Source organism: Macrobrachium nipponense, chromosome 15, assembly GCF_015104395.2.
Source record: "Macrobrachium nipponense isolate FS-2020 chromosome 15, ASM1510439v2, whole genome shotgun sequence".
In the NCBI taxonomy this organism is placed as follows: Eukaryota; Metazoa; Arthropoda; class Malacostraca; order Decapoda; family Palaemonidae; genus Macrobrachium; species Macrobrachium nipponense.
The window spans coordinates 30,518,170-30,533,457 of record NC_087208.1 but is presented as its reverse complement, the minus strand read 5'-3'; the positions used below and the strand labels follow the sequence as shown (position 1 = coordinate 30,533,457).

The 15,288-nt window shown below is 35.4% G+C and overlaps 1 protein-coding gene across 1 annotated transcript in view; it reads right to left on the bottom strand.

The window, feature by feature from the left end:
• LOC135226644 (cell adhesion molecule Dscam2-like) overlaps nucleotides 1-15,288 on the bottom strand; it is a 643,310-nt gene that overhangs the window by 35,893 nt on the left and 592,129 nt on the right. The window contains 6 exon segments of the mRNA XM_064266357.1: nucleotides 29-135; nucleotides 276-472; nucleotides 1,699-1,845; nucleotides 2,150-2,298; nucleotides 3,882-4,023; nucleotides 4,308-4,478. Of these exon segments, the coding sequence (XP_064122427.1) occupies nucleotides 29-135; nucleotides 276-472; nucleotides 1,699-1,845; nucleotides 2,150-2,298; nucleotides 3,882-4,023; nucleotides 4,308-4,478 (913 nt within the window).

Genomic DNA, 15,288 nt, shown 5'->3' with positions numbered 1-15,288 from the left:
TCAGAACTCGAGCATACTCGTTTCTTACCTGTCATCTTTAAAGCCTAGATAATACCCTAAGACAGTTCCATGGGTAAGATTATCAAAAGGTGGCTCCCAGGTTACTTGAAGGGCAGTTGAGGATACAGCAACAACCTGAGTAATCAAACAAAAAATAGCAATGTTTCAGATGCCATCACAAGTAGATAAGAAAACCAACAGATATCACTCAACTTGATGGAAAATAATTAATTAAATTTACTGTTATACAGTAATGAAAGTGAAACTGTTCTTACCCTGACATTTTGAGGATGACCTGATGGTGCCTCCTCTTGCGTAGTTATTCTCAATGGTGAAGATGGCTGGCTACGGCCAACTCGATTTTCTGCTACAACAGTGAAGATGTAAGTGGTGGCTGGCAAAAGACCATCAATTCTAACTTTCCTTTGATCACCTTCCACCGTGACCTCCCGTGGACCAACAAACAAGCCGTCTGATGAAGTTAACAAAAGGGAGATATATTACGAATTTAAATAATGAAATAAAGGATTATCAGTAAAACCGACTTGAATTATGGAAGAACTATGCAATGCTGATTCTCCAATGAAGGGCAAAGGATCTATATTTACTATACATAGGAAGTTAGTCTAGAAGAATATAGTACTTGATGTATTTGTGTGTAGATAGGTTCACCTTGCCATGCATATCCCATTAACAACAAAGTATTTCAACATAATGGTACTAGTATTCTAATGGATGACAGCAATCTTAACTTTGAGACAGCTCTGAAAGATAAAGCTTTCTGAACAATTGCACAATATGCTTTGGAGTTCTTCCAACAATGGTGTTCATGTAATGCAAATCTTTCATCTTAAGCATCCTTGTTAAAATTGGGAATTCTATTGTTAATCTCCTTCAAGAAAAAAAAAGTTTTCTATGCACTTCCTTGCAAAAATGAAAATGAATACAATATGTTACAACGAATCTTTCGAGTATATGGCCACCTGAACTTGAAATGAACACTATCAAAGCAGACAAGAAGCACCCCACTGAATAAGTAAATATAATGGTGAGTACAACAAGCAATTAAACCTGGAACAAGTGATAAAAGATTAATCCCTTAACGAGCCTACATAAAAAAACACAGTAATGTAAACAGAAGAATTCAAACTGTTATTACTGTATTATCATCATTATTATTATTTGTTCTTGCAGAAAGAGATTTGATTAGCGAATAATTCCCTCCCCCCAATTAAAAAAAAAGGGGCCTTCATGAGAAAAAAGCAAAGTTGATATGAATTCAAATTAACATGTAAAAACATGCAAGTAGAACATCTTATTAATACTATTCCAAAGCTGCAAGCTGTTTATTTATCCAATTTTATCTTCGATCCAATACTGAAAAAACTGCAAAAATTGAATGATCATGATTCGTAATTAGATACCACGAGGATGAATCTTGTCAACCCACACCCAGGAGCAGAAACCTTGATAAATTTTCTTGTTAAAAGGCAAGCTTTAAGTACGTAGTACTTTAATCACGGAATATCGTGTGACACTGAAAATGAAATAAGTAAAAACTAATGGCCCAAGAAGCTTGCCAAAAAGTTCAATGCTCATGAGTAAAAATGAGAACAACAAAGACATGAGGTACAAAATGAAAATAAAAAGTTGACAGATAAAATACTACAAAACGTTGCTGAAAGCAAAATATCTAACTTGATGTCTGATGAGTATCCTGAGAAGTGAAGGTGACCAAATAGGCGGATATGGGAGCATTTGAATCCTCAGGAGGAGTCCAAGTCAAGGTTAAATAGCGGGAACTCTCTTCTGAAACCCCAACGCCTGATGGAGGACCTGGTACATCTGTAGAAGAATGGGTTAGTGAGTCTTTTCTGGGTAAAAACATGAGGAAACTTAATTCTGAACATTATTACTGTTTTACAGTACAGTATAGTACTACTTTACAGTAGTTACTAATCTAATAAACATGCAATTTCATCATCTGTGGAGTCAAATTTTAGAATTTTAATGTTTCTACTGTGACAGTGTTGTGTTACCTATATCCACAAACTGGACCTTGAGAAGACATAACATTTAAAAGTTTTGTGTTGAATAAGGAACACTGGCTAGTATTATACTCAAATCTCAAACAAATGAGTCCACAAACCTTGAACTAGGAGATGAAAATCTGCCGTGAGTGATCCATGTGCATTGGTAGCAGTGCAAACATATGTTCCTGAATCTCCAACATGTGTTGTGTGGAGTACTAATTCAGATACACGTCCTGTGTCAACTTCCCTTTCAGAAACTTCATACCTGAAATAATGATCATGGGAGTAAAATCTTTTTTATCCATGCATAAAAAAACACCTAAACTAAAAGGTTTTTAGAATACAAAATTTCGATGTCATTTCCCAATATACCAGTGATAATTTTTATGATAGCTACCCTGTGTTCAATACAAATGAAAATACACAAAATGCAAATAAAAAATTTATTTGCGTCATTTATCTAAATTAATGTCATGCTATGTGTGGCACGTTGCAATATATTTGAGGTCGGTTCCGTTAGCAAGTTTCACTGTAGTAAATTTAACCCTTGTTTCAGTAATGATTCTGATTAAACAGAAATGGGTTGGCGGCATTTCGGCTACATGTTGCAGTGGTGTCAGCTACTAAATGTTTAAGGCTTATTACTTTTTGTTAGGTTAGGTCATGATAGTCCCATTACACAAATGGTCAAGGAAACATAAGTGATTTTAGATCTGTTCACATTACTGTACTAGTGTAAGAATACTCCCAATAAAAAAAATGAGATTATAAACTACATACGTTACATGAAATCAAACAAAGAATCACGCGAAGGTAACGTTGACTGCCAACTTTGACTAGTGAAACATTACCTGTTTCTGCTCCTTGGGAACGTAAACTATAACATCCTGCTAGGTAAAGAAATACTAGGTTTTTTTTTAAACATCAATTACTGATATTTGTTTTAATAAAAAAATGACTATATTTCTCATAATAATTTTGATTTAAACAAGTTTATCACAGGAAGATTTAAGACATTATAATGTATAGATAAAGTCTATTTTACAACTTTTGTTTTGTTTCAAATTTGTCTATTTTGTGGTTTAAATTTTGGATCTATGCCACTCTATACACTTTCGATTCAGTCACACGTGACAAGACTAAAATTAACACTTTAAACTTAACTTTTCTGAGCTTATATTTAGTAATCAACGGCCATAATGGCATAAGCTTTCAATTTTTTGTATACATTTTACTGCCATATCATTCATGATTCATTGCTTTTTCAACTATCTGTACACGAGTTTCGAAGTCTGAAGGGCATCTTTCACTGCTAATGTAGTACAAGGCCTCAGCTGTCATATTTACACAGACACTTACCTTGGCATAATAAAACAATAAAAGTGAGAAAGGGAATCGGAGTTGAATTGGTGTACAAAATAAGCATCATGAAGAGTTACTGCAAAATAAGGATATCTTCACTCTTGAGGGAAAATTGTACAAATGAAACAGAGTAATGAAATAAAGGATACTGGCTAATACCCTTGCCTGCTCCTTAATTCATCTGTACAACTCAACATTTCAAGTACTTATGTTCAAATTCTAAACCTAGAACATTTTCCCATCCTAAATTATTTCTTTCACTGGCACAAAACTTTTAGAAACAACTGAAAATGAGTAAGTCGTCAAAATTCAGTAAGATGTAAATCTGTGCTGGACAAGAAGTAACACTTCTTCACGATCACACAGGAATTGTAAAGACTTCTAACTCTTTTGCAGTGCTTTGCAGGGTAAGTCAGTTCTTAGTAAACTAGGCCTAGATTCGATTTACACAAAATCTTACGATACTTATAAAGCAAGTTCCATTACCTTGGCAGGGCAGGGAGAGGAGTAGAATCCCTAGTCCAAGCAAGGTTAAGCGGTGTGTCACCATGGGCTTCGCAAGCTAAAGTGGCTGTTGCTCCTACTACCACTTGCTGTCTTTGGCTTCGCACTCCAAACCATGGAGGTTCTTAGGAAATGAAAGATTATTCACTTAAGAAACGTCGCAATGAATAAATGTTATAAAATGCTACTTAGTAGATGAAAAAAAGTAAACGATAAAAATTTTGGAAGTACTGCGTTTGGCAAGCGTACAAGTGAAAAGCTTTACTAGACGTCTCATTTTAGGTTCTCCTATGTGTAAGAAAAGATAATTTTCATTAAGTTACAGTACTGCTCTTCTAATAAGAACGAATCGTTCCTAAACGTCAATATGCAATTCAGGGTTTCATTTTGAGAATGACGAAATCTTACCATTTACGCTGAGAGTCACAACTTTCGAAAGGCCCGCGCCAACGTTGTTGTTGGCCTCGCAGAGGTAACGGCCTTCGTGCCTTCTTTCAGCTCGGCTGACTGAAAGGGTTCCATTTTCCCAGCCAGCCACTCCGCCCTCCCCCGTTGCTACACCACTGAATACCCCTGAAGCTGTCAAGAAAAAAAGACAAACCTTATTCATGTGGATCAACACGGTAATCCATAGGTATGAATCAGAGCGCGAAGAGGGACTGAAATCGTATTCTGCCCTAAACGAGAATTGGGGAACAAATGCAATTCCCTGAATGGCCAAGATGAGGTTAAGTGAAATTAGGCTACCTGTGGGAAAATGTTTGTAGCCGGCGCTGAGGTATATGTGTAAACTTCATATCGAACATACTTATTCTCTAAATAATTAGCTTTTTCTAAGGTAGACAGTTTGATATGGAGGAATAAAAAATACATAATAAAAAACAAAAGTAATATATTATCAAAAGCAGGAGATCATATTACCATTAATTACACTTTCTCTTGGTAATGGGTTCTATAAGCTGCGCTAAAGTAAAAGAAATGACGGTTAAACGCTCAGTAATGCAATAAACAAACATATCTCACTCCCGTATTCAACTGCCATTAAATTGATAAACGGCAGTTGTTTACCTAATGGAATATCCACAAGTATTTGATTTGTAAGGTCTAATGATGACTGAATCGACGTGCTAAATCACAAGAGTGATGTAGAAGGGGTCTTGTAGTACCAGCCCTCCCCATAAGGTGGGCAGTGCCGTTCAATGTACCTTTGAAGCGTCCTCCTAGCTGCAACCCCCTTTCATTCCTTTTACTGTACCTCCGTTCAAACTCTCTTTCTTCCATCTTACTTTCCAATCTCGCCCAACATTATTGAATTAAAGCGCAACTACGAGATTTTCCTGCTGGTAGCTACACCTTTCAAAACTTTTTGCCGTCAATCGCTGAATGGCCACATAGGTTCCAGCGCTTGGCGTTTGGCCTGAGTTGCATTATTCTACTCTATTCTACAATAAGTCCTGAACGTCAAAAGAACGAGAGAATGAAACAAGAAAGACGGCATTTGGGGGAAATTTTCTTTGTATCATGCCAATGCTCTTCTTTCCTGAGCAGTTTACCATTTTATTGCCTTTGTTCTTTCTTCCGAACACTCAACTCACAAAACTCCAAATAGTTTATTGCCTCATCCATCCTCTCTCTCTCTCTCTCTCTCTCTCTCTCTCTCTCTCTCTCTCTCTCTCTCTCTCTCTCTCTCTCTCTCTCTCTCTCAACGTTGGCATCGAGGAAGTACATTAATCTTAGCGCGAACCCCCCGTAGGTTCATTACGAACGACGTAACAATACAACTACCTTAATTGACTGCAGGCTCTTGCTGAAACACAACATTTAATTGGTAATGAAATTATAGCGTGCATATATACGTATATATATATATATATATATATATATATATATATATATATTATATATCTATATACGTATATATACTACATATTTATATATATATATATATATATATATATATATATATATATATATATATACTATATATATATATATATATATATATATACTATATATATATATATATATATATATATATATATATATATATATATATATATATATATATATATATATATATATAAGCCCATTTCTCCATGCTGCAGGTAGGCTAATGATTTTTATTGTATCAATTTAACCTACCCACACACCTACACACACACACACACATATATATATATATATATATATATATATATATATATATATATATATATATATATATATATATGGTATCTATAAATTTCATGTGATATTTCTGCAATCTCCTACACTATTTATAATTAAGGCTGAAAGTTTTGAAGGATTACTCAAAAAATGCTGCCCTTTATCTATTCTTAAGTAAAAAAATTGTTTCAGCCATTAACTTTTGGATATTTCCTGGGCCATACTGGCTGTGTACTAAAATAATATGTTAGTACAGTAAAGAAAATTATTACAGCAAAATCCAGAATTCTTATCCGGTGGAGAAATAGTCATATAGGGATATAAAAAAACAATGTCTCTTATTGGTCACCTCACCATGTTCTATTGCTTCTCAAAAACATGGTTAGCAGCAGTCCCTTACGTTCCATTTTGTAAAAAGAAAAAAGAAAAAAAAATATATTATCATAGAATTATCTGGGAACACGTAATTATGTACCCTTCCATACGTTAGTAAATATCTATTAGCTGAGATTAAATCCTTTTGCATGAATGTTTGTTTGTTTGTATGGTGTTTTACGTTGCAAGGAACCAGTGGTTATTCAGCCACGGGACCAACGGCTTTACGAGACTTCCGAACCACGTCGAGAGCGAACTTCTATCACCAGAAATACACATCTCTGACCCCTCAGGGGAATGACCCCCTCTGTGGAATGCCCGATAATCGAACTTGCGGCCACCGGAGGTGGCAAGCCAACACCTAACCGACCACGCCACTGAGGCGCTTTTGCATAAGTGAAAACTTGAGATAGGACGAAAAAGCCGAATAAAATTTAAGTAAAGGAAGCATTCCCAAAAAATCATTGCAATAAAATTAAGGCCGTGAGCAGCATCGTATTTACTTGCGAGAGACTTTAAAGTAATTAATTCATACGATCTTTGAAGACCCTTCACTAAGTAACCTTAATTCAATTATATAAACTCTGAAGTGTAAGTGGCTGCCTTGAAGGTACTCCATTCATTAACCCCGGGAGTCTACAATTCATATCCCTTAATAAACCCCATCTGAGTCAACCCAATTGTATCTTTATGGAAAGTTCTACGGGACAAGTCAAGGAATAATATGGGGGGGAGCAAGAAAACACGATTCGTTGAAAATTTTAAAACACAATTAGCCGAGGTACACTGCCAAAGAAAATCAGAAACGTGCAAGATGTCTTGGAAGATATGGGATAAAAAAAAAATGACACAGAAAACAGACTTGGATTAAGAGACTTTAAAAATTTAAGAAATATTCAAATTGAAAAAGTATTTAAACATTTAAAAAGTAAATGAGAATACGAATGTTTTTAACAATTTTTTTTACCAGTACTTTCAGCATTTCTATAACTCATCTCTCGAATTTTATATTACTTCTAATAAATCAATTTTGCAATAAAAGAACTTTAAGTAAAAAAAAAGAAATGATACTTCCTGAACAGGTGACAACGGTTTACTCGTATCATTTGAAGATGGTCTGAGTAAAGTTATTTTTCGTCTGGAAAGCATTCGGGCAGTCGTATTATACTGTCAGCAGTAATACTTCTATCTTAGCTTAAACATAGACACTTTAGTATAGAGTATAAAATATTCCACTCTTGAAATGTGTTAATACTATTCTTCTTGTTTCTGCATAAAGCAGTACTATGATGAAAATGTTCAAAGTAGAAAAATACTTTACGGCATTTTCAATCACCGACAAAAATTATCATCAAGAATAATAATAATAAAAAAAAATAGAATACGTCCTGGCGTGCACACTGAACGAAAATGCGTCACTGAATTGGTAGGAAATGTATGTGCCGTGTGAGAGAGAGAGAGAGAGAGAGAGAGAGAGAGAGAGAGAAGAGTTATGATAATAACATCAGTACATTATAATTTCCCAAGAGAACACAGATCCCCATCTGCGTCCAATTTCGGATACATGGATCTCTCTCTCTCTCTCTCTCTCTCTCTCTCTCTCTCTCTCTCTCTCTCTCTCGACTCTTTCGCAACATTAATTGTGTTCCGGATCTTGATCTCGGATTATTTCGTCTCATTCCCTGCCACTCCCTTCTTCCTTTCGCGGCTTCCTACGGCAGACTTTCCATCTCCTATGGAGTCCTTCCCCTGTATCCCTTCTCTCTCTCAGCCGCCACCTACTTCAGACAGATATGGAGGAGAGATTCCCAAATCTGGCAGAGGTGGTCTTATTCATTTTATGGAAATGAGCATATGAAAATGACGCCTCCCCAAGGTCTGCACCAGACTTTGCGGGAATATTTATTCGCCTCGAATTATAGATTGCAAGCATATTCGTATTTTTATTCTTACACTTTTAATTAAAGCAGTAGCAAAAGGATGAGAAGTTGTACGCAGTACTCATAAATACTTACAAACAAACATCCGTGCTGAGTACACACAAACTAATATATATATATATATATATATATATATATATATATATATATATACATATATATATATATATATATGTTTTTATTATTATTATTATATTATTATTATATTATTATTATTATTATTATTATTATTATTATTATTATTATTATTATTATTATTAGGCCGTATCGGAGCCAGATTTAGCAACTACATTAATATAGTCTTAACTGATAAACAGAACTCCTTTAACAAATGACACTGAAGAGGCTTATGGTCAAAATTTTGATAGTTGGAAATGCATGGTTTTTGAAGGAGGATACCCACAGTATAATTAGGAAAGACAAAACGATAAGGAAATGAGTTCTTAATGAACTCATTTCTTCATCATTTCGTCCTTCTCAATTATACTGTGAATATCCTTCTTCAAAAACCATGCATTTCCAACTATCAAACTTGTTACCATAAGCCTCTTCAGTGTCATTTGTTTTAGGAGTTCGTAGACTAAGGAGAAGAGCAGAAGTTTGGATAGATGGAAGTTAAAATTGGAAAGGAAGGGGTGAAAACGTGACTGCGAATGTAATCAAAGACAAGTGAGACCGAGAAGGAAATGAGAAGTTACATAATAATAATAATAATAATAATAATAAATAATAATAATAATAATAATAATAATAATAATAAAATGCTTTTCTAAACAGCCGCTACAGCGTATAATCAAGGCCACCGAAAATAGATCCAGCTCGTATAATACTGTATGGGCCGCGGCCCATGAAACTTGAACCACGACCTGGTGGTGACCTGTCCTATATTTTTGCTAGCAGCACGATTATGGCTAAATTTAACCTTAAATAAAATAAAAACTACTGAGGCTATAGGGCTGCAATTTGGTATGTTTGATGTTTGGAGGGCGAATGATCAACATACCAATTTGCAGCCCTCTAGCCTCAGTAGTTTTTAAGCTCTGAGGGCGGACAGAGGCAGTGCAGGCAGGAAAAAGTGCGGCCGGACAGACAAAGCCGGCACAACAGCTTTCTTTTACAAAAAAAGAAAAAAAAGGAAGAACAATGAACTTGAACTAGTTTAGAGACACTATTTATTCCAAGAAATTAAATCTATCACTTTCCCGACGCTCGACCTACGATTAAATTGAACAGCCAAGGGAACTCACCACGCACACCCGCGCATGAGAGAACTTTAACACCGAACTAGTCAATCTCCCGACTACACTTCTCACACCTACGTCGTTCTCATCACGATTACTTGTCTCATTTTAGATAACAAATCTCCGACATCCTCTTCATTACTGCATGCACACACCAGCTAACAACCGCTTATTACTAATACATTTCCCATGAATACTGCTCTCATTTATAAAACACAGGGAAGTTAAAAGTTATAAATAAAAAAACTACGCGAAATAGTGATGATATATTCAGAAGTGTTGAAGGAAAGAAAATGATAGCAAGAATTATTATTATTATACTGCTATTAGAATTATATTATTATTATTACTATTATTATTATTACTATTCATAAGATAAAAATGAAGAGTAATTGGAAAGAAAGGATATCTTGATGCAGGAAAAATATAAAGAAATAAATAACTGAATGGCACATTATTTAAACCGGTTTGTTTCTGTGTAATGAGAACAATATGCTAATATTTAATAATTAAAAGTCACTCTGAATAATGTCCGTTCAAGTTTTGCAGTGGCCATCTTTAGCCAAAACACAGCAAATAAAACACTGAACCAAGACACGAACATTCAAGAAACTGAAGAGAACAGCGGATTCAAAGAACGATTATACGAAAATATCCATTTGTTCAATTACAAATAACATTACAGCCCTAGAACGATCTACGGAAGCTTTCAAATACTACCAAAATATCTTATATTTTCACACACGTTATCAGCATAGAGGCAATTACCTTGATATTTTTCTATTTAAAGTAAAAAAAAAAAAATAATATCAGAAGGGAAAAACATTGAAGTGTGGATTCCGACGTGACTCAGCTGCCATAACTGCGATAAAAGTCTTAGTTGATGATCTACGCTATACAAAACATGTATACGCCTTTTGACCTACACAATTTCCCCGTAACTGCAAAAATAAAGGTCGTCGGGTTAAGCGAGAGTTTAAAGGAAAAAGATTGTTTAAAAGAATATATCTGCACCTGGAAATGGTGGAGAGAGAGAGAGGAGAGAGAGAGAGAGAGAGAGAGAGAGAGAGAGAGAGAGAGAGAGAGAGAGAGCACGTTGCATAAACACCGCTTGTTTTTCGCTGTATGTACACCCAATTCGTCATTGTCTTGGTTATATGCATACCTAAATATACACACTACGTCCACATACACACATATCTACGTATACACACACACATATAAATATATATATATATATATATATATATATATATATATAATATACATATATATATATAACAAACATTAGCTTGTAGCATTAAACCGTTTCTCCTGACGAAGCGGGATCGGTGGTGGGGTGGTGGTTGGGGGGGGGGGGGGGGGTGGAGGTGGGGCTCTCCAGACGAAAACAGAGGGAACAATCACTGCCATATTTATACTTTTATTGCAAAAAAAAAGTGTATGAGCTTCCAGTGCAGTAAAACATCTACCTTACCAGCTTGTTTGTTAGTGTGTTTGTATGGTGTTTTTACGTTGCATGGAACCAGTGGTTATTCAGCAACGGGACCAACAGCTTTACGTGACTTCCGAACCACGTCAAGAGAGTGAACTTCTGTCACCAGAAATACACATCTCTGACCCCTCAATGGAATCCCCGAGAATCGAACTCGCGGCCACCAAGGTGGCAGGCATAGACCATACCAACCACGCCACTGAGGCGCTTCTACTTTACCGGCAGCTTCATACACCTGTACAGAAGGTTCATCAACAACACGTCGGACCCTCCAGCAGAAAGTGATATTCCTCCATATCTTGTGAGGACACTAACGCTTCTTTGACATTCAAACTCCCCCTTTCTATGCCCTTTTTCACATCGTCTATCCAGCCATTTCTAGGTCTCTCTCTCTTCGCTTTCTCTCTAAAATGAATTACTATATACAGCCTCTTCACTAACCAATCTGCGCCCATCCTTTCCCTATTACCGAACCGTCCCTCGCCTTCGTTTCACCTATTCTGGCCTCTGCACCACTTATCCACTTTATCTCCACCATTTATACCCTAACAATTTTTACACTGCATTTAATATTTAAACAATTCATTCTAACAGCTTCGGCATTTTTTCCTTTTACTGCCACTAAACATCCACACTTTACTTCCCTCAAGGAGAGTTGGTTCATCAATCCCTTCGCCTATCCCCACCTGGGCTTCCGATTCGAGCAATTTCCCAATTTTCACACGACCCGCTATCCTACTTGATTCACCCATTCAGTGACTAACCTCTTCTCTTTTATATTCACTCTCGAGTGCTCATACAAATCAACCATTGTATTGTTCCACCACCCTCTCGTGACATATGTGTACAAACAATTATATATATATATATATATATATATATATATTATATATATATATATAAGATATATATAGATATATATAGATATATATATATATATATATATATATATATATTATATATATATATATATATATGATATATATATCTATATATATATCTTTAATTCTATATATAAATATATGTGTATATATGTCTATATATATCTAATATATGTATATATATATATATATATATCTTATATAATTATATATATTTATTATATAACAATATATTATCTATAGGATATACTATAGAATATATAATATATTATATCTATCTTTATCTGTCTATCTTGTATATTATATTATATATATTATATAATAGATAGATATAGATATATGGATATATATATATATATCTATATATATATATATATATATAGATATATATATATATTAGATATGTTTATATATATATCTATATATATATATGATATACATAGATAGATATATATATTATATATATGATATAGATATATATAATCTATATATATATATATATATATATATATATCTATATAATATAAATATATATATCTATATATATATATAGCTATTATATAATATAGTATATATATATATATATTACACGCGCTCAAACCTCCAGGGGAGAGTGACTCCATCCTTAAAATGGTTGGGAGTGGCCTGCGTCTCGATAAATGGTGGGTAATGGATGCATGGTAGGAGCGGGAAGTTTCAGATTTTTAAGGCCGAGATGAACATCTCTGAATCATAAAAGATGCTGCGAGGAAGGAAATTCACTAGGACCTAATGTGAGGAGGAGGAGGAGGAGGAGGAGGAGGAGGAGGAGGAGGAGGAGAGGTTACCGAGAACTGTGGAAAAAAGGACAGGGGATATAGGATACAGATTGGGAAGAGGATGAGGATGAGGCAAAATAGAAAACGAGATTTTTAAACAAGTGATGGAAACTGAAGAGAGAATGCTGAGACCGTTTGTACAGAGAGAGAGAGAGAGAGAGAGAGAGAGAGAGAGAGAGAGAGAGAGAGAGAGAGAGAGAGAGAGAGCTTAATCTTTTGTATTAACACAAGACCATCTCGCTCATCGATCGCAGGCTCGCCTCTATTTGACTTTGTCTTTCTAATCTCAGCAGAAACATAATGACCAAATATGGACGAAAAGGCATAATGTCGTCTTCGAAGAGCTTCTTATTTTCTTCTGCGTTTGTTTCCAGAGGCTATTTTCGTCCCAGTGGAATATCCTGCTTAAATATTTACATCATATGAGATATATTTCTTCTCTAGCCTGAGAATAACGTAACACCTGAAAGATAATCCATTATTGAAAAAAAAATGTAGACCTAACGATATTTTGCTTTATCACCCTGATGGAAAAATATCAAATTACAACTTAACCATTCTTGTTGGTAAGAGATACAACGCTTGACATCCTGATCCCTTTACTTATGCAAAACGTAAGGGAATTATGATTATATAAAAAAAAATAGCACGAACATAATTCGAGTTATGACACAAGCAAGGGGGAGCTAATTTTATGACTGTGTTCCAAAGAGAAGTCATAGCTTTCTAGACGCTGTGTATCGTATCTACGAAGAAAATGATGTCACGACCTGAATTCGAAAAGTAGTCAACCTTAGTATCTGGCAGTACATATAATGAAAGCGAATTAGATGCAAAACATCACTTACCTAAAACAGCACTATTTGTACTTTTATTATTCTATTCACATTTTATCAATTTTTGAATTCGTTAATTTATATTTTTTTGTATTTCCTATTACCTTCTGTAATTTCTTTTGAAATGAACACCATATTCTTTGGAAGCTTGAATTTCAAGTCATTGGCCCCTGCAAGCCCTTTACATATATGAATAAGTTCCTTGGTGGACGAGTGGTTTTCGCGCTCGGCCACCAATCAGGTGGTCCGAAGTTCGATTCTCGGCCCGGCTAACTTAGAATCAGAGGAATTTATTTCTCTATATAGTGTCGTTCGGATCCCACAATAAGCTGTATGTCCCGTTGCTAGGTGACCAATTGGTTCCTAGCCACGTCAAAATATCTAATCCTTCGGGCCAGCCCTAGGAGAGCTTTTCATCAGCTCAGTGGTCTGCTTAAACTAAGATATACTTTTTTTATCCATATGAATCGGGTTCGTCTCCCGAATAATCATTAACGATTTAACCTATTTTCAAACGAAGAAAGGTCAGTATTATTGAAATAAACATACTGTTGTTTCAGTTTAAGCTAACACGGGCTATTGCTCTTGGGGAGTCCGTAATAAAACAAACAGGTTAGTCGGAAGCTATATTAAGCTCAATGTAAACATCGCACAAAATACAGAAGGTAAAGAAATACAGTTCTTAGCTTTCGGAGGACTGAGATGAGCGTTAGTAACTACTGTTACCCTTGTTACAGTAAAGTTTGTGGTTGCTGTCAGAATGGTAAAAGAAAAAAAAAACCACTGAATCGATCGTAAAAAACAAGGTCTATGTTGCGAAATGCAGTGGAGATTAGATAAGCACATGGAAATACGGTCACAAGTATTGAGGGATGATGTCCTTGCGCAAAGCTCTCAAGTAACATTATTATTAAATAACAAGATGAACCCTATTCATATGCAACAAGCCCACGGGGTCCACTGACTTCAAATTCAAGCTTCCAAAGGATATACTAGGAAGTCGAACACATACATTATAACTTATCAGATCAGAATGTCCTTATATATAACTAAGCTTTAACAAAGCTATTATTCGCGTGAACTAGCATCATCGCATTCAGAAACATTCACAAACCGAGCACCAGAGAGAGAGAGAGAGAGAGAGAGAGAGAGAGAGAGAGAGAGAGAGAGAGAGAGAGAGAGAGAGAGAGAGAGAGAGGATTTATCAGAACAACGTTGGGGACTTCTATCACTAATCAATTAATGGAAGCAGCTTCGTATTTAATTAGCCTTCCCAATTAGCTCAATCGCAAGGATTACCGTCTGCGTCGATTTAAGACAGTACCGCGGTCCCAGTGTATGTGTTGTGTCCTTATCTCTTATCATTTCTTTCAAGCATCGTATCTTTATCATTTATTAATGTTTCGTAGGGAACAAACAACACCAAAGGTAACCTAATAAGACTATTTTAAGTGCATTACATGTTTATTCTAATAAGTCTTGCGCCTTTCTCCTAGGGGGGGAGGGGGGAGGGCGGAAATTACATTAATGTCTTCCATCCTTTGGGTGGCTAGAGACCGCTTGCGTGACAACCTAAGACTGATTTATTACAGCGAGTCAGAAAATCGCTCTTTCTCTCTACGTATATCTATCTATCT